A 27,875-nucleotide genomic window follows, 5' to 3' on the forward strand; every position below is an offset into this window, starting at 1 on the left:
TTACATAAAGCAGATTTATTCAGGAAACAAATATACATTGTAATGCCTCAACAAATCAGTCATCAAATATATATAACAGTATTGTTAAGAAAAATAATTTTGTTTTCTATTATAAAACAAATTTAACAAAAGCTTTAAGAATGTCACGAATAGGCTCCATTTCTGAAAAAATTGTTTCTCACAACATGCCGTATACATTGCATAATCACATTTCTCTCATGCCTTATTTCATCACTCAACAACTGAAAATAAAAAGAAAATAAAAACACTTAAAATATTGATATTTATTTGACATTAATAATCACAATTTATGCAAAGTTCATTTTTTAGAGTAAACAAAAAGCTTTGGATTACTTTTAATTTAATGATTAGGTTTTCCTTTATCAAGATGCTTTCTTTGAATCTAATCAGTATACTTACTATTAAATCATTAAGTCACATAATACATTAAACATAATAAATGACATAAATAAATTAACTTAATAAATTAACAATACATTTTTAAATTACACTTCAAATTAATAACCTAATATATTTTCACAATATAGAAGGACTCATACATAACTAAGTACTTTGGGAAGCAGAAAAATGTCCTTCATCCATTTGCTCACTAAATCTGAATTCAAAGTTGACACACAAAAGAAAAAAAATAAATAAATAAACTTAATGAATTACTTTCAGATTCTTTATTGCAAAGTGAAAAAATAATTTATCTAATATTGATTGCGTAGCTTTACAAAATTTTGTTGCATTCAATTTTGATCTCAAGTAGAAAGTTTAAATATACTGAAGCATTCTTCAATAGATAAAATTTTTTTCTCAACATTTTAAACAGATGAACAAAAATATTTCGATAGAATTCTTCTGGTCCCTATTCAAGGATTTAACTAAGATAAATTTAGTTCGTACTGCTTTATAATAATGATTATTTATCAGCTTCTTAATTAAGCTATAATTACAAGGGTGTAATTATATTAGAGTGCTTTTAGGAAATGTTACATACAAGCAATTAAATAGTCATTATTTACATAATATTGTACCGAGCCCAGGGGATCATTTTGATTGGATACGCCTAAAACAGTTCGTAAGACTAAAAGATTGTTTTTAACAGAATCTTCCAGAAAATATAGCAATTTCTAGCACACAAAAACAGTTCAAATAACATAGTACTCAGACCCTACGACTTCAAAGGGCTCAATGAGCTCAGGTCAGATTACTAAAATTATAAGAAGACTAATACTCTCTACTCTACCGACACACTACCATTTATGTAGGTTTGGCGAGGAAACCCAGGAACTTTCGACATTATTCTAGACAATTCTCGTATAATTTTGTAAATATTAGTCCTATTGCTTAAAACTCAAGTTGCCAGAACTACAACTTCATCACCAAAATGGTCACCAAATATTGCCAAATCAGCAAAAACTGTCGCCAAACCCTAGTTTTCTATAAGAAATAGATTAGACTTTATTTCTTTAAACTACGTTTGAATTACATGACTTTCAAGCAGATTTCTAACTGAACTAGGTTCAGTCTGAAATATTTAGTCTCACAAAGGAAAATTAACAAAATTATACACATATTTACTAATTTGTAACAATATTGCTACTGTCGGAATTGTTTTAATTCACTTATATGCATCAAAATTTTAAAAATGTTTATGTGCAGTTTTACACTCATATAAAAGGTTAATTATTTAAAAAAAATCAAGTTGTATTTTTTTTGCTGCAGCAGTTGTTAAAGGGAAAAAAGCTAAATATAAGAAATCATAATAATATCATACATAAGAAGAAACAACAAGTGAGTTTATCTCAACCTGCAATGTCAGCTAAGACAGCTTCCTTAGTTTTCATAATTTAATTACAGCATATAACTTTTAAAGGAAAATTGTTTTGTATAGGTTATTGAAATTATTTCACATTTTAAAAAAGCTGCTAACCATTTTAAGAAGGGAGTTTCTTGGTCTTGGAGGAACAGGTGGCCGACATCTTTTTTCATTTCTTTCTCTTTTGTTACCTAAAATAAGAAGAAAAAAAATTAAAATATTTTATTTAAAAAAAAAGGAACCAAAATAAATAAATATTATTCAAAATTAAATGTAATAGTAATACATATTTATAATCAATGTTACATTGTCTTAATTTTATATTATTTTGATGTTAATGCCCGATAGTCAGAGGTTCATTCGGAAGGATGCCAGGACTTATATATACATATCATATATCAATCATATATTTTTTACTTTCTAGATATTTATTTTTTATTCATTATTTACAATTATACCTATTTTAAAAAAAGTTTTAAGTTCTGCTTCTTGCTCCCTTCTTCATCTATATTCTATCAGTATCATGTCCATGATAATATTTCTCAGAAGAGAGTCCTTCTCTTTTTTTTAACTCCTTTCCTCCCCCATGGTAGGGGACATCCAGTGTCTTTTACCCACTGATCCCCAGGTCAGGGGTCGTTCAGATGCCTGAGAGTGGAATCAGAGTACCAACAGTAATTATTAGAGATGAATAATCACAAGATATTGTGATGTTGGCTGAATCGGCTTTTATTTTAGCAGTATCCTTTTTCAATAATGTGCCTATAAGGGATGTCTCCTATACAACAAAGCGTTAATATGGACTAAATACCAGTTGATTAAATATCACTTTGGCTAGGCATGGGGGATTTATCTTCCAGGGCCTGTCCTTATTGATAGTATTATGCAAAATTTATTATTTCACTTAGAAAGTCATTTGGATTAAATAGTCATTTCATTTTGTATCTCAAACTCTAGAACCACTACTTAAAAAATTTTTTATTATGATAATGATTCTGTTTTCATCATCATCCTTAATTATAATCATCTATACACCGCTCACACCAATCTTTGCCATTATACAACTCTAAGAACAAAAAAAACAATTTATAAAAATAATACAAAATAAAAATATAAAATTGATAACAAAAATTTAACAAATATATGATATAAAATTAATTATTAGTGTATTTTGAACTATAATTTAAAAAAAAAATGCTGATATTGATTAACACATGAAGTCTGCTGAATTATACACTGGGTACAACTAACCCCTCACACTGTTAGTTTCTGACCTTTTCCACACTTTAACTAGTTTTTTCCTAGAATAGCACAGCTTTACCCATTTTGCTGTTTATTGCAAATGCTGATGCATAAAAATTAAATTGATACATTTTTTCAAAATTCTGAACACACTAAAAGCATAGAACATTACACATAAATTGCTTTAAGATTATAACGCTACAGTGTAGACTTTAGGTAGGTAAGTACTTTATTTACACAACACTAGAGCCACATAATAGGGTATTGGCGACGGTCTGGGAAACATCCCTGAGGATGATCCGAAGACATGTCATTGCAATTTTGATCCTCTGCTTGGGTAGTCCGACGACCTGCAAGCGAAGTCTGTCTCTTTACGACTGAACAGTTTAACACGAATCAATACCACGCACTTTGGTCCTTACACAGGCTGATCAAAGGGGTCACCCACCCCTTTATTGACCGCAGCCAGTGATGCTTGACTTTGGCATTCTTTACGACCAGTCCACTAAGGGACCAGTGTAGACTTTAAGAAAACTTCTTCATTTCCTTTCTGCACTAATATCAATTAAGGAATTATTAGTTATAAAAAAAACTTTATATTAACCAAGTTTTAATTATAGTTTAACTGTAGAGCATACCTTTATTATCTTTGACTGATAACGACGATTTATTATTATGATTTGATTTTTCATCCATATTAGGTCTAGTAGAGGAAGAATCTTCTGCTTCATGTAATAATTCTAAATATAAAGACAAATAAAAAGTTTTTAAAAATATGCAAGATTTAAAAAAAAAAATTTTTTTTTAAGCTTCTTCTAACAACAATAACATTATTACTAGAGTTTAGAAAACTTATAACAGAAAAATGGTTTCAATAGAAAATTATCTGTGAATTAAAAAAAAATTGAGAATTGAAACATTAAATGATTGTCAATAGAGAACTGAAATAGCAAGCAAGTGAGCAGTCATACGCATGAACTCTTAAACATACATGTTTACCAGTATTTGAATAAAAATTCTTATTTTTTCTTGCTTGAATAACGAAAAGTTGAATCACACTGAGTTATTAATCAGGAGGAAATAAAATGTTAACAGTGAATAGTTCATTTCAACAAATAAACTGTTCTACATTTTTGTTTTAATTATACATATCAATTCACACACAATTAATAATAATTTAGATTTATGTTAATAATTTAGAGTTAGGTTAATTTAATGGGGATTCATAATTACCATGAGAAAGATATCATACTTCCTTGATACAAAAGATTAGCCAGCTGTTCTCCCCCCCCCCTCCATTTTCTTCTTCTTCCATTTGGAGTTTATTTTGCAAGTTTGTTAGAAAAAAGGTTTTATGAATTTATAAAAGAATGCCGAATATGTCGTGTTTCAAAACACTGAAATTCATATGCATTAAATCACAATGTATACAAATTGAATGAAATATAAATAAAAGTTTTACAGGATGTTTAACAAGTTCATTTTTAACAGCGTATTACCCCACAAACAAAACTAGACTATAATGCATGAGAGAGCAAAGTCAACTAGAACTACTAAGTAATATGAAAGAAACTACGAAAGTGAAGACAGTGAGCCTCTAAGTCGCAATTCAATATGCTTGCTTTAAAAAGAAAGTTTTTAACAATATTTTTTCACAATTACTAATTTGAGTGCATACGTCACAGTAAAAAATGTTATTAAGAATTCTTTTTTCTTCATATTCATTTAAAAACTTCAATTAGAATTAATACCAATGCCCTGTGTTTTCTAAAATTTAAAAGCCTCGAAATCAGCTTTCTTTTTTATATTCTGTTTTATATTTCGCTTTAATACAATGCCATATCAAACATGAATATATTTTTAACTCTGAATGATCTTGCAAAGCAGTTTTTATTTCAATATTTCCATTTATTTCTTTTTTGTTAATACCGCAACTTTGTGCTATGTATATATGCTATAGATTATATAAAAAATACTAGCAACTTATTTAGAAAAGAATACATTCATTCGCATTAAAACATAGTAAAAATTACAACACAATAATTGGGTTAACAATAGTTTAGATTTTTTAATGAAATAGCTTTAGCAATAAATGATAACAGTTTCAACAATTTTTTAAATATGAACATCACTTGGAAAATCATAACATAAAATCCATTTTTATGATCAAACTTTATTTTTTTAAAATTGAAATTATATTTAATTCCTATAAAAACAAAAGTAGTTTTTTCTTTTTAAATAAAAGTAGTTTCTTTAAGGAAAAACACTATTTTTTCCCCTCTCCAAATGGTACAATTAGATAATTTTGACCTACATAACAAAATTGTTATGGTAAATGAAACACTGTATGGATGGTGTTTTCTACACTAGGGAACGCTGCAAGCTCGGGACTGCCTAAATTTCTGGGTCACTGTTTTAGTTGTATTTTAAAGCCATTTGGCATCATTGTGTTTTGAGATTCTTGCAAACAATGTATTTGATTACTTATTACTTATGTTTACAATGCTAACAATATTTGTGCTTACAATACTAAAAGTGTTAACACTAACGTAAGATGGTGCACAGCTTGCAACACGAACAAACAGTAATAAACAAATGGAAAGAGCGAGAAAAGCGAGTTATTCAAAATCTAGTAACCATGTCACTTTTTTTAATAATAAATAACAAAATAACTAAAGCAAATTTTCACTCCAAACTCCCCAGAATTACATAATAACATTAATATCTTATGAAATACGGCAGATTTGAGCTCAGAAAATATCTAATTTATTTCTTTTATTGAAAATAAAATTATCTGTTTGAAAACATCGCCTATCAGAATAACATGTAGTAAGCAGCTGCAAACTTTTTAACCGGAACTAGAGTAGGTGCCGAGCTCGAGATTGTTATTGTTTACATTTCTATTGAAAACACCATCCATTTCAGCAGCCTTAAAATTTGTTTCAATAACAAAATATATTATTACAAAAACTTTTAACTATATCAAATTATGACAACATATGCACAGTGAAAGCAAAGAAAAACTTGAGAATAATATTTCACAAACCTTGATGGTTTTCTTTAGCCAATAGTTTATTATCATTCTCATCACCTGAATCTGAATAGTCATTTAAGGAGACTTTTTGAATGGGAATTTCTAGGGGTGCTTCATCATCATCATCTAACTCTATATTCAAAAAATACAACACAAACATTTCAGCTTGAATGATTAAAAAAAGTTTCCTTATTAATTAAGAAGTAAAACAATGTAAAAAGAATATTTGGATTTAAGATATATTTCTTTAATTTTATTTTATATATTTATTTTTTTGTTAAGATGCAAGACTTAATGTCGCTTATGGCAATTTTCGAACACTTTTCTTCATTCTATGACTTTTAATCTTACAGAAGATCCCCTCCAAACCAAATCAGGAGCACATATTAGATGTAATTAGATTCTCCTTTTTTTCTGACCATCAAAAATATATACTTACTTATTCCCTGGTACTAACAGCTTGTGTTGGACGTTACCTTCCTAACAATTGTACTCCAAAGCTATTTGTCTCGCGTTTTTGCTTTATACTTTATTTAAGATCTTGAGCTCTCTCTCTTAACCACATCAATCCATCTCTTTTCCACGTTTCCATTGACCATGACACTGATCAATAAAGATCTTTTTCCGTGCACCTGCTTTCATTGTTTCTTTCCATGACCATCGTATTTTTGCGTGATTTTAATACTTCAAAATACCCAAGTATCTTTGAACTGCTTTTGGATTTTATGATTTAGCAGTTAAATATCCTTCACCACACATCACCCTCTCTGACTGGTCCAAAATTGATTCTTACACTTTTCCCTTCTCAAGGAATTAACATTTTTTTAATTTTTTTGGGTCACGGTCACAGTTTTGTAAACTCTTAAGTTTTGTTCAACACATTATTACTTTAGATCTTATTAATTTCTGTAGTGCAAAAAAAAAAAAACTGTGGTTACCAGTATAAAGATTATGGTCGATTTCTGGTATCATATTATTTTCAGTTACAACTGAACTCAAATAATAAAACACTTTAAGTCTTACCATCGTTATTCTTATGTCCGGCATCTGTATTAGATTATTTACAATCTATAACCATGTATTTAGCATTTTCTAAATTTATTTCTTGTCCAAAGGAATAGAAGGAAATCAATGAAGGCCTTCTAGCACCTAACCATCAAAACAATATATCATCCGCAAAAGCAGAAACTTGCGTAGTTATATTGAAATTTTTTTTTTGATAACGTGTTATAGATAATTTTTTTTTTATTTCCAATAAATGAGACTTTAAAATCTATTTATAATATTTTTTTTTAAAAATTTCAATTCTTTTAAAGCACATATAATGCATTGTAATAATTAAACAATTGAAGTTTCAAAGAAAAAAGCAAACTAATGTTATCTCTTTATTCCTTTTTTGATATCATGATGAAATGATCACATACATAAAATATTTTTAGTTTAGAACAAGTAGGGAAAAAAGGAAAAGGTATCAAAAGTCCTATATACATTTTAAAGCTTTCTAAAAATAAATTAGCAATTATGATTCAATAAGATAATAAATTTAATTAAGACCATTTGAAGCAATTTTCAATAAATAATTGAAGGAATCACTAGAATGAACTTCCTAAGCTCCTTAACTCTGCATCTATAAGCAATAAAAGTGAATAAAATCATTGGATTTTTGCAACAGATGTTCGACAATTAGTTTTGGAATTACTTTTTGGATTATCAATTTTATACTCTTCTGTTTGCCAGTGTAGTTCAATAATTCTAGCTGAAGTAATTATAGTTTTTTTTTTTCTTTTCAGTCTCGTGTTCTTAAAGTTTATACAAAGTTGTGCTATTCTCTAACAAATCTGCATGCAATAAGTCGATATCACACAAGATCGAGAACTTAGCAAGAAAAAAAAGAGGGTGCTGGTAAGGGCAGAATTTATATCTCATTAACAAGATTTTGAGTAAGTAATGAAATTTAAGTTTTAGATTAGTGGAATTCTGAGAAAATTTTGCTGGAATATAAATTATTGATTGCCGAAATTCAGCGAGTTAAGGGTCTTGGGATTTGCGGAATTCTACTAATTATTAACGGAAAAATCCCATGCCTAAGAAATGAAAGAAATAGTATAATAGTAGCGGAAAAAATTTATAACAAATTTAAAACATGAACTTAAAAAAAAAGTATAACATGTACAGTGGAACCTTGATTTTACATTTTTCATAGAACTAGTGTTAAAAAACACAGAAAATGTTAGATCAGGGTACAAAAAGAATAAGTATATTTTTCAAAAATTGACACTTTAGAGATGAATTACTTGAAAAAAGTATGTAATATTTATATATTTTTTGTCTTAAGGTAAAATTTCAATAATATATCTCTCATTACTTTATTAAATTGATTTATGGTTTACATTTGTGCAAGTTTAAGAGATTTTAGGCTTTCAAACTTATAATTTTATGCTTTTCATGATCACCATTGGGAGTAGGCATTAAATCAGATATTGAAAAATAATGAATGATATGTGTGTTGAGGTCGATACACACGTCACTCCCCACGGAAGATCGTCAGACATGCAATTTTATTCCGAATGGCCATTGTTCCCACGGGATACCAAAAAGCTTCATTAAACCCATTTGTAATGGATTTTAGTCAACACTGCTAAATGCTGCAAAAATCAAATTCAAAGCTTCCAGATCATTTATAGTTACTTTCGAAGCATCTAGCAGGACACTGGAATCAAGAAAAGAAATGATTACCATACCAGTTGCTTAATGTAACGTTTAAATGATTTGATAATTCCAAGATTCAAAGGTCAAAGTCTGCTCGAAAAAATTCCACTCGTAAATTTTACAATTGAAGCTCCCATACTTCCCGTGCTTTGCCAATTCCATCACCTATCTGACATTGACTCAAGGGGGAAATCCCTTCTTAGATAAAAGGGCAATAAAATAGAATAGAAAGAATTTCAGAAAAACTACAAACAGCTATTAAACAAGTCTCTTCTTCTTTTTTTTTTTTTTAGAAAGAAAGGGAGAAAAAGAAAGAAAGAACTCAGCAAAAGTTTGTGCAAGCTTTGTAGATATAAAATGATTTTGAACTGTTAGAAAAACATATAAAGTGAGATTTTTTAAAAAAAAAATGGTAATGAAAAATTCAGGAAAATTTAACATTATCAGTATAGGCAAATTTGGCATACCAGCAGAAAATAACGAAGGGAGCGGCATAACATATGAAATGGACAACGTAAAACTAGGGTTCCATTGTATACTTTTATTTATCTAAATAATGAGATATACTTCTGTCATTAACTAAAATAATGAATAACCTTTCATATCTTGTTGATCAGTAGATGAATTAACTTGGTCTAATGATACTTCTAAAGTATGATTAATGGCTGCATCATCTGCCTCTAAAATAAAAAAAAGAAATATTAAGTACAAACATAAAATAATAGATTTATAGCACACTAATCTTTCATTTAAAGAATAAGAATAATATCAAATAATGAATGATAATAAACAACACTTGTATCATTTCAATATTCAGTTTATTATGTCATAAATATATTTATAAAGATATGCAAGGATGTCTTAAAATGTATATCCTCTTTCTAATGGGATTTGAAATTGTAAATAAGCATTAGGGTAAGAAAGCTATTTTAAATTTAAGACATTAATTTTTTGGTTTAAAAAAAAACACGTGTCTCCATTTATTTTAAACAATGAGATAATATATTATTGTTAATAAAAAATGTGACTGGAATGACATTTTTAGGAAGAAAAAAAAAACAATTTGCGGAAAAAATCTCATTTTTGTCTAATAAATTACATAAAAAATTTTATTTGCAAATTTTTTTCAGTATACAGGGTGACCTTATATGCGGATGACTTTATATCGAAGTCTGACTGTACTATTATTGTGGCTGATAAGCTGGCTACGTTTCAGAAAATCAGAATGGATTATGTTATGTCAAGCACTAACCAACAGATTTTTTTGGAGAATATAGCACTTTGGAGTGTTATGTTTTGATGATTCATCCTTCTTTAGTTCACACTAGAGTCTGTGATCCTGTAGTTCAAAATAAATGAAAATTCATGCTTCCAAACAGAATGGATTTCCTAAAGTTCCCCTTTCAATAAAATTAATTTTAAAAAAAAAATTTTATTACTTTTTAGAGATCACTATGATTTTTATAAGCAGATGAAGCATAAAAGTTTTTTATAACAGGAAAAAAAAACAGTAAAATATTAAACTAATGTTAAATAATAAGATGTTAAAGGAGACATATCCAATGTATAATATCTCTCCTTGATGACCTAACAATATAAATTTTTATTGGCAAATGATTTGTAAGAATATGTAGCTAGGAATAAGTCAGAGATTTAAAGCATTTTATTTTTTTCTAAAAAAGCATACCATCTTAAAATATGACAGATAAACACTGAAAGGAATTATTAGTATTTATAAACTAATTCGTGTTTTTAGACAACCACACAAAAGAAATCATATAGTAAGAAACGATCTTAAATCTAATCTTGGCCTAAAAATAAATATCTTAAAGTGATACACTCATATTTGATTTCAGTTCATATTAAATAAATTTTTAAAACTACAAAAAAAATTTAAAAAGAATAAGAATAATATTTTGTTAGTAAAAATTTTTAAAATATACAGGGAAAAAAAATCATACTCTAATGACAGTTAATACTAAGAAAAAGTCAATCTAAAATAGAATAAAAAAAAGAAAAAAACTTTATATTGTACTTTCAAGTCCTGCATCAGCTAAACCTCCAATTTCAATACCATCATCAATAGATAAATGCTCATATACATTTTTCATCCCTCTAAATTTAGGTAGCTTTGTAGGACATCCACCCTCACCATCTGAGCCTGAGTCTTGAGCTAGATCAATTTCAGGAGCTCTTTGGAAAGGATTCCTAGGTCTCCTCTTGCGATTACTTCGATCACGTCGATTGAAGGAGTTGTCTTTATTTCTGTCTTCAAATCTACGTTTTCTAAATCTCCTAAAAAATATTGAAAACTATCTTAGAAATTGAAAATCACACTTAAAATAACACTAATATTTAAGACATGTTAATCAACATCAATAAAAGAAAAGATAAATTTTTAAAAGTTAGATGAGATTCTGCTTCCTTCATACTAATATATGTAGAATTACATAATTATAACTTCCTTATTTTGTAAAGAACAAATAAATTTTAACACATTATATGTTTTCAGGAAACCTGAGAAATTTAAGGTAAAACAAATGTTTTGATTTAAGTTCTCAAGCCAACTGAAAAAGATGAAAGCAAAAAACTTGGCAAAAAGAGCTTGGCATTAATTATAATTTTAATAAATAATTAAAACCCATTCACACAAATTGTAAGTAAAAAAAAATCAAATGTTAGTTACAGAAAAACAAAGAAGTAGAAATGGCTAAAAACCTCTTATTGTCTATTTTTTTTTTTCATTCTTTTTCACAAAGTCGTTCAAACATGATGTCATTACTAAACATGAATTTTGAATTAGAATTATCATTTCTTAACGACTTTAATTCACAATTTTCTTCTGTTTCATACTATTCTTACATATTATGTAAAAGAAATTTCATCCAGTTTCTTTTTGCTTGCTTTTAAATTTCTAAAAAAATTTACACTATCATATTTAAAGAAATTTATGAGTTTTAAAAGTATAAACTAACTGGAATATTTATCATCATATATTTTAGAATAAAAAGATTTTACAAAAGGGCATTTTTGCATATATGTTTTTAGAAAGCCCCAATTCCTAACCTCATTTCTTCTTCAATTGATCATGAAAATTGAAGCACAATGAAAAATATTTTAAGAATTACCCATTTACCCATGATCTTTTTCTTCAATTACTTCTCCACGAGCTTCCTTTTCAGCCTGTTCGGCTTTCTTTTTCAGGATATTTTCAGCAGTAGGAAAACGCCTATTAGTGTGAAAAGCAAATAAGATTGCAATAAATAAATAAAACAACACAATTCAAAAACTTAAATTAAAACCTTAAAAAAGTAAAATTAAAAATTTTTTTAAAGATTTTTTTTTTATCTGTTGTGCTATATTGTTTATTCTAATGATACAAAAAAGCTGTGTAAAAAAATATTTTTAGTAATAAAATGGAAACTTAATGCTTCATAGAACATACACTGACGGAAAAAAAATCACAACAGCAAGAAGGAGTCACACTAGATGAAATAAATTTGGTGGGTTTGCTAATGTAACTAATAGATAATATTCATTCAAATTTTGCACTTAGTGCATAAGTTTGGTGCCACTGTGAACATGCAAATCAGAATTGCTGTACACATGTGTTCTACAGTTCTTATTTTCAGTTGAGCGCAAGAAGGTGGATTTTCTTTTCCCGATATTGTAGAAAGACAGGGGAGAAATACATCCACTGTGCATGATTGTTGTCAGCAGTGGCCAAAGGAAGGCACAGCTTCAAGAAGACCGGGTTTTAAGTGACCATGAGGCACTACTCATAAGCAAGTCCGTCATATATGGCATACGACAGTGGCGCACCGTACTACGTCTGCCTCAGAAATTCAAGCTACATTTGGCACTGCAGTGACACAAGGAATGTTTATAAATCGACTACTTCAAATATAGCTCCGAGTGAGACACCTTGTAGCTTGCAATCCACACATTTCAAACCACTGCCGTTTACAATGTGAGTGGTGTCAAGTTAGAGTTCACTGGATGACATAGTGAAGATCTATTGTTTTCTGATGAAAGACAGTTCTGCCTAGGTGTCAGTGATAGCCGTTTATTAGTTAGAAGGAGGACAGGTGAGCACCTGCTAACCGAACTGTCACCAGCCTAGACATACTAGACCTACACCTGGAGTTATGGTTTAGGGAGCACTCTCGTGGTTACTCCATGCACCTTGACTGCAAATTTGTACGTCAACCTGGTGATTCAACCTGTTTAGTTGCCATTCATGAGCTGCATTCAAGGGGGTATTTCTAAACATAATAACATTTGCCCTCATACTGCTGTTGTAACCCAACATGCTCTATAATATGTAGAAATGTTGCCTTGGTCTGCTAGATCACCAGATCTTTCCCCAATCGAGCACGTATGGCATATCATTGGACAACAACTTCTGAGTCATCCACAGCCAGCATTAACTATGCCCATGTTGATTGACCAAGTGCAACAGACATGGAACTCTATCCCACAAAAGGACATATGACTTTTTCTGGTGAATGCCAGAGAAGCAATTAAAACTATTGGTTCTTTTGTAATGCAAAATAAAAATTCCAATTATTTTTCGGTTACAAATCAGATCATAAGTCAGAAGACTTTTGGAAAGCATGTGCAAATAAGAAATCTAAACAGCAAGTTATAATCAATTAATTTTTCAGTTATAATAATCCTTCTAATTTGTGCAATAAGTTAGTTTACTCCTCTAAGTTAGTTACTTTTCAGTAATTTTATTTGCTTCTACAGAAATAAAAAAGAGAGCACCAAAAGTAAGTTCACATTTTGAATGTCGTCTGAACTATAATATTTTTTCTTCCTTTATATCTTAGTTTAATTTTTGAAAGTAGCTGTGTTTATTATGTGATGCAGAGAAGTTGTATAAAATGTAAAATAAAATAAAAATTCATTGAAATGAAATATACATTAATGTATATTCATAATAGAAATTTAAGATTAAAAAAGACAAATAGTTAGCAAATATAGATAATAAAAAATGCTTGTGTATTGTACGATTTTTATCAAAAAAAATTCTACACTGTTAATGTAAATGACTTTTAGCATGAATAAATTTTCTGATCCCCTTCGAGTTGAAGTTAACGAGGTTCGACTGTTTATGTAAACAGGCTTCGAAGAATTTTTTAAAGTAAGCAAAATACTTTTTAATACCTGAAAGAAAAGAAAATTTAAAAAAAATTCTACTGATCAAAAAAATACTCAAATTTCTGCGCTATTTTTAATAATATTCAAATTACACAAAAAGCTTACTGTCAAAACGGGCAATATGAAAAGGTGAAATTATATTAATTCATATGTTTGTGGATCACCAACTTGAAAAGGACTGTTTTGAAAATAAAATAAGAATTAAAAAGGAGAATGGAATTTATTTTCGTAAGTAAAAGAAGAAAGCAATATAATTATATTTCTCTTTCTTTTTGATTTGCAGTTTTTTAGATTCGTAACATATGAGGAATTCAAAATAAAAATGTAAATAAAAAATGTACAGAATGTAAATATTTAAGGTGATGAGAAGTGAACTTTTAACAACACTTAAATTAACCAATCAGCTTATTTTAATATGCCTTTTATCACATATTTTCTGTTGATTAATGATATTTTTTCAATCGTTTGTATCTTTCATTTCTTAAAGGAAAAAACACACAAAATTTCTAAATTTAATTTATAGTTATGATGATACTGCTTTATTCATATGGACCATTTAGATAACTCAGAAAATTTCCGTTCTTCAGAAACTTTCTTTCTGATAATCAATAGCTGTTTTTAATCTTTTTCGTAAGTAATAGAAATTTTATATTAAAAAAACATAATAAAAAATTTAAAAGCAAACATGACATAGAAAAGTACACACATTTTTTTTTTTTGAATTCATATTTATCAGTATAATTAAATACACAAAATACAAACTAAGAGAAATATTTTTAATTACAGAGTATAACAACTTTTGGTTATGAAAATTGATTTCAAAATGTATAAAAAATTACTGTGGCAAATCAAAGTAGTTGATCACTACTTATCATATCTGCCTTTTTTAAAAATCCTCTTATAAGAATTTGAAATTCAAAAAAATAATAATAATAATTTAATCAATTCAATAATATTTTAAAAGAAAAGATTATTCGCAATTTTACTTCTTCAATCACTTGTAATTTAGTCAAGGCTCTTTAATTCACCAGAGTAAGGAGACAGCTGATTTAAATCCTTTAATTCTCAATTAAAGATATAAGAAAAAATATATAATTGACTAAATTGCTGATTTTTGAAAATGTGAAAAAATAATAAATGAAATAATAAGTTAACGCTCATGAAAGAAAGTGTGTTATGTTAAAAAATAAAATCGGTTGAAGGAAGGATGAATGAGAGCAATTCCAAAGCATTAATTACTAATTTTCATCTAAAAAAAGTATTTCATAATTAACTGTGTTTTTAACAGAAAATTGCAACAAAGAAATTAAAGGGGGAAAAATTGATTCCATCCCTTTATACAATTGCCCTTTTTAGAAAATGAAAATAGACAAAGTATGTTCTTTACGAAAAAGGATATGTTAGACACTTAACATATTTTTCACAAGTGCCGGATATTCCATTCATTTTGCATTACCAAGGGAACACTTATGGAATGAAAGCACAGAGACAATCAGTCTATATACTCGACAATAAACCAGTCTGTAAGATTTACAGCATTCTCACCAAAATATACGTTTCATAAGAAAACACATATACAGACAAAACATCCAGATCATTTTGAGGGTGTATGCTTACTGGCTTTGTACAATGTGTAATAGATCGTTTTGGCTCATAACAAAACTAAAAGTTGTAAAAAGAAAAAATCCTAAATGCCAAACTAATAATAATGTAGGAATAAAAAGTAAACAAGAAAAGAAATATTCTTTCAACAAGTTGAATTTTAATGTCCAATTTTAAAACAATTTTCGAATTTATAAATGGCTCCCTATTCTTCTTCAAAACTAAATTTTAGATGAAAGGAAAACCTATTGTCCTTAAGGTAAAAGACTTTTTATAATTAATGAGAGTTAAAAGTTAAATATTTTACCTTTTCCTCTCTTCTCTCCATTTCTTTATTTCTTCATCATTCTGTAATTTATTTATAACATCGGCATATCCTGTATCATGTTGCTAAAAGGTTCAATTTAATAAACTTTTATGAGCTACACTTATTATTTTTAATGACTTTTAAAATGAGAATTTTTTGTATCAAATGTAAACATAATTATCAAATAATTTTAAAAAAAAGTTCTCATAATTATTCTCAGTCAATAGACTATCTACTAAAAATAGAGCCATGTAAGTAACTAATTTTGCTCTCTAAAACAGGTCAAACACATTCACCGTATATCAAACTCATTGAAATTTAAAAAAAGAGCAAAATTTTAATTCTCACATTGAATAACACTTCGTTAATGGCTCCTTAAAAAACATTTATAAAAATTTTGAAAAATCAAAAAGGAGATAAGCATTTGCAAGTTAAAATAAAAATGCAAGCATGTAAATAAATAATTCTGCAGGGTAAAAGCATTTTAATTAATTGGCATTAAATAATTTGGTGATCTGCTTGAATGAGAAATATGAACATTTATCCATAACTCAGAATGATAATGCAGTGGTTAATCATTAAGAGAATTCACTAAATAATAATCTTTTTTTAAACATAAGAGAATAATATTCAAAAATTAAATACATTGATAGACAAAGTAAATACTCTTGCCCTCTGAAAAACAGCAATTTTAGGGTTATGATGATGCTGTCCATTAATGTGTTAAAATGCATATAAGTTCATCAAAGAATAAAACAGTAGGGAACCGATTATCCAGAGGAATCGGGACCATGGCTATTCCGGATAACTGATTTTTCCGGTTTTCTGAATCGCTTCAAAAAGCCGTTTTTTTATTGTTAAACACCCAACTAAAAAAAAATTTTTACAAATTGGAAATAATCTTAGAAAGAAGAAAAAACGATGAAGTAATACGCTAATGATTATTTCCAAAATGATGGTAAGGTAAACATCTTTCAAAAAGGAAAGAAAAATTCTAAAATCTTATGAGGAAAAAAAAAATTTTTTTTTAAAAAAATGGCGTGAAAATTTGTCAAATTTTGTTCCGGTTTTTTGGTTCTCTGATTTCTGGATAACGGGTTCTGTACTGTAGTTAGAATTGCAAAAGCAAGTTTTCTTTACTGAGTTTAGCAAACGAGAGATTCAATTGTTTGAAAAGTTAAAAAACAGGGAGAAAAAGTAATGAAAATATTCTTCCCCTAAAATCTGAAAATTTATGAATACCCAAGTAAATACAGTAGAAGATAAAACATCAACAGATTGTGACTTTGCTGCCTGTTTATTTGTGAATATACAAAGTTCACATAACCAAATCAGGCTGCACAACAACAGTAATATCAACCATATTATNATAGCGGGGAAATTTATCGAATTTTGTTCCGGTTTTTTGGTTTTCCGATTTCCGGATAACGGGTTCTGTACTGTAGTTAGATATGCAAAAGCAAGTTTTCTTTACTAAGTTTAACAAACGAGAGATTCAATTGTTTGAAAAGTTAAAAAACAGGGAGAAAAAGTAATGAAAATATTCTCCCACTAAAATCTGAAAACTTCCAAAAACATATGAATATCCAAGTAAATACAGTGGAAGATAAAACATCAACAGATTGTGACTTTGCTGCCTGTTTATTTGTGAATATACAAAGTTCACATAACTAAATCAGGCTGCACAACAACAGTAATATCAACCATATTATACTGCAGTCGAGTTCCATATTCACAGTAAACAAAAGGTATAATTAACTAAAACGGACACATGAAAGAATAAAATTTGAAATAAAGATTGAACAATTTGAAAGAAATATACTTGAATTAAGCATTATTATGCAACTCCAATATGATGGTGAAATAAAAATTCATAAAGTAAAATTTTAAACGATAAATAAATATATACAAAAATTTTTAAATAAAATACATGAGCTTTCATGGAACTAAATAACTAGGCACTATAAATATAAATTACTCCAATGAGTTTATATTATACAGCACTTAATTGATTAAAAATTTAAAAAGTTTATTCGTTACAGAAAATGCATGACAATGAGAATCTAAATTCATATAAAAATGTATTCCATAAAAATTAAAACAGAAAATGAAAATACGAGAAAAATACTCCTGCCATTTAAAAAAACTTAACTATGTTTATACTGTTGAAGCTTGTTAATGCTATTTACTGTATACACAGCACTTTAGAGGTTTGATTAATTGATTTTTCTTCCATAACAAGCCATTGATACTTAAGAGATTCTTACGTGCTACAGAAAATAAAAAGTGGGGGGGGGCAAAAGAAAGTTACAATGCATCTCCATCATGGAAAATAGAAAGATGGGGGGGGGATAGCACATGGGAAGATTTTTATGTAATCAAAATTAAATTTTTCTGCTGTGATGAAAATAGAACGAGAAAATGAAAATAATTTTTAGTTGCATTAATAAAGAAATTTGGATTCAAATCTGTTGAATAGGTATTATTACTGAATGAATCAACAATCACACCTTTTTCCTTAACATAAAATATTTGTTTTTTATGTATATTTTTAAAGTATGAATTTGCAATATCTAAAATAAGGACTCACTCTCAGTAAAAAAAGAAACAAGAAATTTAGAAGTCCTGGGTCCAAAGGACATGGGATTTCTAAAGTCTAGCAGAATCACTACAGTAGTTATTAGAAATAAATTTTACGAAATCAAACAAAATTACTTGGAAATTCCTCTGAATCATTGGTTTGCAATTGTAATATATCATTGGTTTGCAAAAATATACTACTCTCTTTTTCTCTATGCAACAATAAATAAAAAAATTATTATCAAATAAAAGAATAAACTACCTTAATATAGAGAGGGGGGGGGGAAACTTAGGTAGTTCACAATTTTGATTACAAATACATAAATAATTTACATATGAAGTAAGTTTTATGTATAAATAATTCTACCTTGCAAAAATAAGTATATTATAAGAGTGTACTACAATTATTTTAAGCTAGATAATTGGCAAAAAACTTCTAGCAGAACATAAGAAAAGAACGATTTGTCTCAAAAATACATCCCCAAATCTGCCAGCTGCTATGCTTTTTGTAAAATATTTTATACAGTGGTTTAAGAACCAAAGCTTTCAAACATTTTGGTAATTTTGTTAACATTTTAAAGATATCACCACGGTGAAGCTGCATATGACCTTTAAAAACATTTATTTGTAGTGGTGAGGAAAATAAGTTTAAATTAATAAAAAATAATACATTAAAACATATCACGGCTACCACTAGGATAATTTTTAACAAAAAGAGTAGAAAGTTGGCAGCTCTGTGATACAAAAATTGAATTTTATGAAAAATTTTACAATAATGTGGATGGTAACATGTAATGGTGATTTCCAGTCCCAAAGTTACTTTTCTTAGCAGTTATGGAGATAATTTCCTGCAGTACTCTCTATGAAACATAACTATCATTTAATTTTTTAGTTCACATCTTCTTCACACAATATAAAAAGATTCAACAGATTTAATTCTATAAAAATAAAAGCCAAGGTATGTAAAAATAATTAAGTTTAGTGACATTAAATTATAAAATATTCTAGTGGAAAATTGTTTTAAAATTAATGATAAAAAAAATATATTTATTAACACAAAAAAAAAATAAACTGCCAACAAATTAAAAAAAAAAAAGAAATATTACCAGAAAAGTAAAAAAACTACGAAAATCATCATGGAATTTCAAAACCTTTCCTTAGTTAACCTTAAAAGTCTTAGAAATTATGGTAAATCCACCATTGGGATCACTGAAATAGAAACACTAGTGAAAATAAAATAATCCTATATTAATGCTAGAAAATGTATTAGGAATTAAAATTAACTATAAAACTCTCTTTCATCAAAATACATTTCCTCACTTCAAATATAGCTGAAAATGAAAATTAAGAATTATATAATGAAGAAAAAAATATATTTGTAAAGGCTCTTACCATTCTTTGGTGGAGACTTACAATTTTCGGATGGGCTTCAAAGATACAACCCTGATAATGGCACTATAAAAATATATATAGATAGATATAGAAATATAAAAATTAAAACCGATTAAATTAGCTATTCTGTAATTTTTCAAAAAGGTAGTATAATTAAATATAGTGACCTTGTAACACTTAGAAATTTATTTGTTTGCACTCAAGGCACTAGAAACAAATAATAAACTAAGTAGTGATAAAAATATCTGTGATAAAATAAACTCATTATAATTAATACTATGTAACAAAAAAAAAGTTAATGTCAAAATAAATCTTGACATCAAAATGCTTGCAGATATCATTATCTTTACTTATCTAATATGAAGTCACTGATAATTTTAGAATTATTATCAGCTAAAATTAGGTTAACTAGACACATGTAGGAATTGATTAATTGAGCTGGCTTAAATGATCAAAGCAAGTACTGAAAAAAATGTGAGTTTAATTACATTATTTCAATGAAAAAAAATTAATTTAGAATGTTTTAAGAATAAATAAAAGGATTAAAACTAAAAATTAAGGTACCTAGATTTCTCTAAGAATTAAGAAAGAAATTAGTCGATTAACACAGTAACACAGAAGTTAATGGAAGTAAACACAGAAGATCTCATGGCACAAGACATCTCATGGGTAAAAGATCTTAATTGCTCTTAGATAAGTATCATAAAAATTCATAACAGAAATAAATTTTTTTTGTTTAATACTTTGATAATTTAAGAAAAATAAATGGCCAGTAATTATGAGATTTCATATAATATAATTTCCAGTAGGTTACATGTATAATATTATTATACTTAGGGATCACACCAGTAACGAAAATAGGACCCACCAAGGTATTCATTTAGCAGTTCAAAAATTTAACATGACAGACAAACTTCTAAAGAAAATAAATCGAACTTTGCGATCACATAATTCCTTTTTGGTACCCATCAAAAAATATTAATTGCCATCTATATTATTCCGATTTGCACTTTGAATCAGATTATTCCATAAAACAACTCAGATTATTCTTGATTATTCCATAAAACAACTCAGATTATTCTTGATTATTCCATAAAACAACTTACAACACACAAAATGATTTATTTTACTGTTCTATTTACAAAAATATAAAATCCATCAATAAAACCTAAAACATTCAAAGATACAAAATGGTACAAAGATAAATATATTAATGCTCAAAAATAAATAAATATAAACTTAAAGTTCTTTTTGTTTTTTCACCACAGAACACTCTCAAAAAAGCAAAACAAATCGTTACTATAGCAACTTAATTTTATGAACTAGATCAAAGTTAAAAATTAAGCAGACTATAATTCTCAATCTATATAACTATAATAGCTAATTAGGTTCAGCAATCCATAATGATTGAAGATCATTTGGCCATGCAGGCGTGAACCCTAATTATAGTTGTAACTAGTCAGTCTGGTCATTGTAAGTACAATTGCAACTTGAAATACGTTGATTTAAAGTGCTTGTTTTAAACACAATGATATAAAAGCAACCTTATCAATAAGTAGCACTTCTAAATTTAGCTTAAAAAGAACAGACCATAAACTAGTACATTTGTTAACTGTTTTTTTTTTTTTTTTTTTTTTTTTTTTTTTTTTTTTTTTTTTTTTTTTTTTTTTTNTTTTTTTTTTTTTTTTTTTGCTAAGTGATATGTTGTAACAAATCTCAAATCCTTTTCATTTTTACTTATACGATTTTAAACAAAAATTCTTTAAAATATATTCTATTCTAAACAAAATATTCCATTAAAAAAACATAATCAAAAGCAATAAGTCCTCGTATCTATTTTTACTGAGCTTATAATGTTACTTTCTTTTTATCTTAGAAAAAAATTATTTAATAAAATAAAATTGCAATTAAAAAATTTACTGGCAAGTTACACAACTTTTTCAGTTACGGGAAAGCAGCAAAAATAATAATTATAAAAAAATTGACAAGATGGTTGATTTGGTTTATGTTTGTAACCTTACATACATTTTATTAAATCTATTCTATCATGGAATATGGTAAGGAACGTTTTTTTTTTCTGTTACACTTAAAACACAATAAAACCAGAATTTTCAGAAAAACTGACATGTAGAAACTTTTCTTGTCACAACCAGTTCATAGCCACATCCGTACATTATTTGTAATTCATAACAGTTCAAACTATATTCTGCATATTTACTAAATTAGATTCCTGATAAAAGGTATTCTTACAACAATATCAGGGGTCTGTCTAGGTTTTTCTGAGGTACCTATTTTGTGAAAATTTAAACATAATTTGCGAAAATTAAAAATTATATAAAAAATCAACACAAAAATATGAATTCAATGTTTTTTATGGGATAAAAAAATAAAATTTTAAGAAAAAGTATTTTGTGAAATGATCGTTTTTCTTAAAGTTGAATTTGTGAAGGTACCGCTAAACAATAGTACATTTGGCCTGGACAGACCCCCGAATATGCATGTACATTTATTTAAAAAAATACTATGGTAAATTAGACAATTGTTGAATTAAAATAACATTGAAGAAAATAATAAAATATAAAATTTGCATATTTCCTCATATACATATAAATACATTAAAATTATAAAGTATTTAATAAGCTTAAATATAGTAGTTTTTGAAATATTTTTAAAAAAAATAATAAAAACACTCACTTTTATATGCAATGCCATATGTGATTCCAGTTCATCATTTGAACAAAAACCTCTGTCACAGGTGTCACAATTGAAAGGAAGTTTTTTCCCTTTGTCTTGCCATACTTTTGGCTAATAGTATGAAAGAAACATAAATAATAATTAATCTAAAGTTATAAAACTAAAATTAAACAGTTGCATTGGTTGACCACTTAACATTGACTGTAACAGGGGTGGCGAACCTTTATACACCAACATGCCATTTTTTCTGAAAAATTGTTTAATGAAATCACAGATGCGCCGTCAAATAATTTTGACTTCATGATTATTGGGAAAATACTAATACTAAATACTATCAACTCAAAACTCTTTATTTACATTGAAAAGAAAATACATTTTGAAATGTCTCAGTTATACGCATAATTCAACTTAAAGTAGCATCAGTGGGACTTTTGTTATTGCAGATTAAATGACAAATAACTTATAGGTTGTAAGATATTAGTTTAAGCAGGACAGTTGGTTTTTTTGCTGGTTATTTATTGTTAGCTTGTGTTTTATGGTTATTAATTGTTTTTCAGCATTAATTGTTAATTTTTTTAATGATTATCTATACTTTTGCATTGTGTGTGCAAATTGTCTACTTTTCTTGTCTTTCTCTTTTCAGAATGAAAGTTCTCTCATGAAATCATGCTCTAATAAGAAAGTTAATACAGTTTAACATAAATAATAAAATATCTTCATTTAAAAAATCTAAAGATTGACTTTGTTTAGTAGCTTTTAATGATATGCACTTTCTGCTTATCTTCTTCGGTAACTGCTTAAATTTCAGTCATATTCTACATGAAATGATCATTTAACAGAATAAACTTATGAAGTATTTCATTATAAGCAAATCATTTTACATGAATCTACAAACCATGGCAAAAAAAAGATTCTAAAATAATTTCAGAATTACATTAAATTGAAATAAAGAAGTTTAAAATAATCAAATATTGCTTTACTAAGACAGTGTTTTCACTACAGCGCGAGAATCTCGCATATTTATTTCTTTTCTCGCATAAAAAAATGATTAATGCGAGAAGTTCTCGCACTCTATTAATGAATTTCAAAATGAGCGAATCTCGCAAATTTTGGAAAAAAATTCATCTTCCGCTATTTAAATTAAATCCTCCGTTTCACCTTTCTTCCTCTTCCTTGATCTTTCCGTATTTTCAACATCGGTCCTTGTTATCAAACTTTCCAATTTACCAGTATTGTCCAGAACCAGTGCGAACAGCAGAACACAATGCCCCTCCCCCTCCCGGAAACCCTTTCAGAACACATTTCTCTGCAACCACATGTTAACCATAGGTAAGGTTTCTTCATTTAAGACATTTAAATTTCTTGTGCTTGAATGTAAGTTGGACAAATACCTTGTTAAGGCAACATTTTCTAGTCCGTAATGGACAAATGAAAATGAAACAAATGTCGGTAGGAACGGTCAAAACAAAACAAATACGGATATTCAACGGTTATGGATCAAATACTATCATGAAGTATGAACATGAAAATAACTTCTTTATTCTATAGCATAAATAATTGAAAAACCTATGCGGGCAGGTGAAGAGGATAGGAAAGGGCGTGCACAATGCTACAAATTTACTTAGTGCTTCAGAATAGTTCAGCATCTGTTGCACCCAAAACCGAATTAAGACAAAATATACTAACAGATTGACTGATAAGCATTTGAGCAACCTAATGAGAATAGCTGATGAAAAAGTAGATATAGAACATTTTCCATATGATGATGCAGCAAAAATATTCAATGCTTTAACAATTAGAAGATGTTAAGCTTAAAAATGAAATATTTATTTTCCAAGTCTATTCGTGTTTTTTTTTCATTTTTAGAAATCTCACATAACTTTTTTAAATCTCACCCACTTTTTGGAGAAAGGGTGATAAATTTTCACCTACTTCTTTTCTGTAATGAAAACACTGTAAGAACATTTATAACAAAACAAAAAAAAAAACACTTACAGCGTTTCTTTTTGGCTTGTGAGTTTGATTTTTATTATCTAATTTAGCCTGTCTTATTTCTTCATTAATTTCATATTTCAATTTATTGTACTCATCCCAAACTGCTGGATCATTGGTGGCTCTCGCTTGTTTAAATAACATATTTCTTTTATGGAGGGCCTTTTGAATATCTTCTGTCATCCAACCCTGTTAAGAAAAAAAAAATTATAATAATTTATTTTATGTTAGAAATTTATTTAATTATTTTAACAATGTAAACACATTTTGAAATATCATTGAAACAGACAATAACTGCCTGTTTCTTCTTTCAATATAGGTGGTCTTTTGAAAAAAAGTAAAAAAAAACAATATGAAGGTAAAAAAAAATAACCAAAAATACTTAGTTACGAATCTAATTCATATTTCTTCGTTATAGTATAAAAGATTTAATTTTGTTTTCAACTGAAGCAAAAGGTAGTTTATGTTTCCATTGACATTTCTATTGATTTCTTAACATCATCGATTTCGTAACAGTAAAGCTCATTAAGATGATAACGTTCATATTACCAAAAATATTTATTTATTCAAAAAATCAATAGGTGTTTAATTTTTTTTTCTTCTCAAAGATCCTTAATGGAACAAACAAGTCGGGGCGCTGGCAAACCATTGTTTATAAAATTGGCCTGTTCCAGAAGGGGTGGAAATTCTGCACCCAAAAAATTCTTAAAGCCTAATATTTTCAAACAGCAGTTTCTTTTTAGTTTAAAACTTCACCCAAAATTTTCACTATTAGTATTAATAGCACTATTTTTTTAAGTTACACACATTTTCAAAACGTTTTTAGAAAGTCAAGTTTGCACACTGTTAAACATTTTCGGCTTAACTAAGAAAAAGATTCGTTTGATTTTTACGAATTTCTTGAATGATTTTGCTTATGAATTATTAAACTTTATAACATTTTTACGTGTAACCGAAATCAAAATATATTGAGACATTAATAAATTTACAGTCATACTCATAAAGAACGTAAATTAATGAATTTAAATACATTAATAAATAAAATTACCTGTGTTAATTACATTTAACATAAAAGAATATATTATTTTTCAGCAGGTTGATATGTCATAGGGAATTTAAAAATAACCACCCTGTATTTTTTGCCTGAAACCAAGAAAGATAGGAAACCAAGAAAATAAAAACTCATGTCATCACTATAAAAGCTTTGAGCATAAATAAACAAGCAACACATTAAATTAAATTTTTGATATTCAGTTACTACATCATTAATAAATTTAAGCACAAAATAAATATCAAAATATGAGGAAAAATATAATTAAATCAAACCAGACTCTCATATTTTATGTTAAATACTGAACTAATAGCGATAAGTAGGTATTGTTATTCTTTAATCAAAACAAAACTTTATTCCTTAGAACCTACCATTTTATACTCAGAAGCATTAATACTGGATTCAGGATTGATTTTTTGCAAATTCTCAAAAATTCTTTTGTTTCTTTGGTGCTTCTGTGGAGAATTTTTACTATCAATTGATTCGGAATCTGAAATAGTAAACTCCGGAATAGTAGAGCTAAAATTAGACCCAGGATAGTTGCTTGATTGAAGGAGACTAATATTTGTAGGTTTTACTTCAACACCATCTTTATTAGATACAGCACACACATCTATTAAATTCTGATTATTGGGTAGAAATGGTGGATTTTGTTCTTCGCAATAATTAGGTTTCTCTGATCTGTAACTACTTGCACGATAGTCCCTGTTTTGGTTGAAATTATTATTGTGAAAATTCCTTTTTTGTGCCTTGCTTTCATGGAATCTATTTACATTCTTATGATTTAAATCATTTGTAAAATGATGATGCTTGTTTTGATTCTGAAATGAATTATTACATTTTGGTACAGAATCCCCATTAATTGGAATAAAATTACCATTATGCGGTGAATTAAACTTTTTGGAGAAATTCATATCACCCTGATTCATGGGAATTTCATTGGCCACATTTGAATCATGAACACGAGCATGTAACATATTATTGCTTTCAGCCACATTAAAAATAGCACTGGGATTTTGAAAAATGCTTGCATCGGGTACGTTTGTTTTTTGAATTGGATTCCAGGAATTTTCTTGCGTCAAAGCAATTGAATTCTTATTGGCATCGAAATTATTCTGATTTCTTCCCAAATGGTTCATAGACGGTGGAGGTGCATTATTTGAAGAATTATTACCAGACCAAGGTAAATTGTTTGAAGTGTTATTACCAGACCAAGGTAAATTGTTTGAAGTGCTATTACCAGACCAAACTAAGCTACGACTCTGATTATCTATCATAGGGGTATGATTTACAGGAGGTGGAGGTCTGTAAGGCTCATTGTTTGAAGAATTATTATTAGACCAAACTGAGCTACTATTTCCATGATGCTGAGAGGTAAATGATTGAAAATCCGATCTAGCTGGTGTTTGAAGGGCGGTTTGATTTTGGGTGAAATTATTTTGTTGATAATTTCCAGTAGAGGAGTTGGGTGCAACAGTTAATAACCCATTATAATTGTTTTGTGGATGATTACTTGAATTATTCCAAACTGAAGGCTGATTGTTTTGAAGTGGAGGTGGAGTTTGAAAACAACCAGTAATTTGGGTATTTTGCACATTAGGTATCGGAGGTGCACTGGTAAAATTCTGATTATTAATCATTGATAAATTCATTGGTTTATTATTCCACATTGTTTGCACAGTGTTCTGAACTAATCCAACAGCAGATGGTGGCGGTAAATTATTTGGAGGTATTACATTGAACGGCAATGGTGAAGGATTTGTTTGAGGCACGTGCATTCCGGCATTAAACATGTGCTGTGGAATCGGTGATGGATTCATTGGATGCGATTGGAATCGCGCGGGTACACTGGGATAGTTCGGAGGAGGCATATTAGTATTTACGATACTCGGATTAAAAGCCATGGTAAAATTAACAGTCTAATTCACCAACGCATATATTAGCAGAAGGTAAACAAAAATGTGTAACTGTTTTGATTTTTGTTTACATGACACAATCACGGTTATAGACAAAGATATATCGTGATTGCTGAGGCAGCCGAGAGAAAAGTATGCGTAAAGCCAAGGAACTATTCTTGCTGCACCCAAGATAATCGGGCTAATTATATTGCGCCAATCAATTCATCTTTGAAGTCCGGTGGTGCGTGAACTTAAAATATTCATATTGCTTCTGGATTGGCTCAACTGTTTCGCTTACTGCATTCGATTGAAGCATCCACGATCACCATTGTGATAGAAAATATAACCTGATCGGTGAGTTTTTATCAAGAGAATATGTAATC

The 27,875-nt window shown here is 28.2% G+C and overlaps 1 protein-coding gene across 1 annotated transcript; it reads right to left on the reverse strand.

Annotated features, from left to right (window-relative positions):
- On the reverse strand, positions 1-27,587 carry LOC107454426 (nuclear FMR1 interacting protein 1). The gene is made up of 12 exons (XM_043047001.2): positions 25,966-27,587; positions 24,547-24,732; positions 22,552-22,662; positions 19,858-19,920; positions 15,886-15,968; positions 11,947-12,039; positions 10,846-11,105; positions 9,407-9,490; positions 6,114-6,233; positions 3,706-3,807; positions 1,940-2,016; positions 1-242 (listed from the first exon to the last, which is right to left on the reverse strand). Exons 1-12 carry the CDS (start codon positions 27,496-27,498, stop codon positions 144-146), a joined length of 2,811 nt encoding a protein of 936 aa, XP_042902935.1. The 5' UTR covers positions 27,499-27,587; the 3' UTR covers positions 1-143.
- Positions 27,588-27,875: the final 288 nt, after the last annotated feature.

Source organism: Parasteatoda tepidariorum, chromosome 3 (assembly GCF_043381705.1).
Source record: "Parasteatoda tepidariorum isolate YZ-2023 chromosome 3, CAS_Ptep_4.0, whole genome shotgun sequence".
NCBI classification, from domain to species: Eukaryota; Metazoa; Arthropoda; class Arachnida; order Araneae; family Theridiidae; genus Parasteatoda; species Parasteatoda tepidariorum.

Bases quoted from the DNA above. Each gene is read 5' to 3' on its own strand.
- LOC107454426 (XM_043047001.2), bottom strand. From the start codon at position 27,498: ATGGCTTTTAATCCGAGTATCGTAAATACTAATATGCCTCCTCCGAAC. The intron at 24,733-25,965 runs GTAGGTTCTAAG...TTTTCTTAACAG, and splicing joins ATGCTTCTGAGTATAAAATG to GGTTGGATGACAGAAGATAT. The intron at 22,663-24,546 runs GTAAGTGTTTTT...TCATACTATTAG, and splicing joins ACAAGCCAAAAAGAAACGCT to CCAAAAGTATGGCAAGACAA.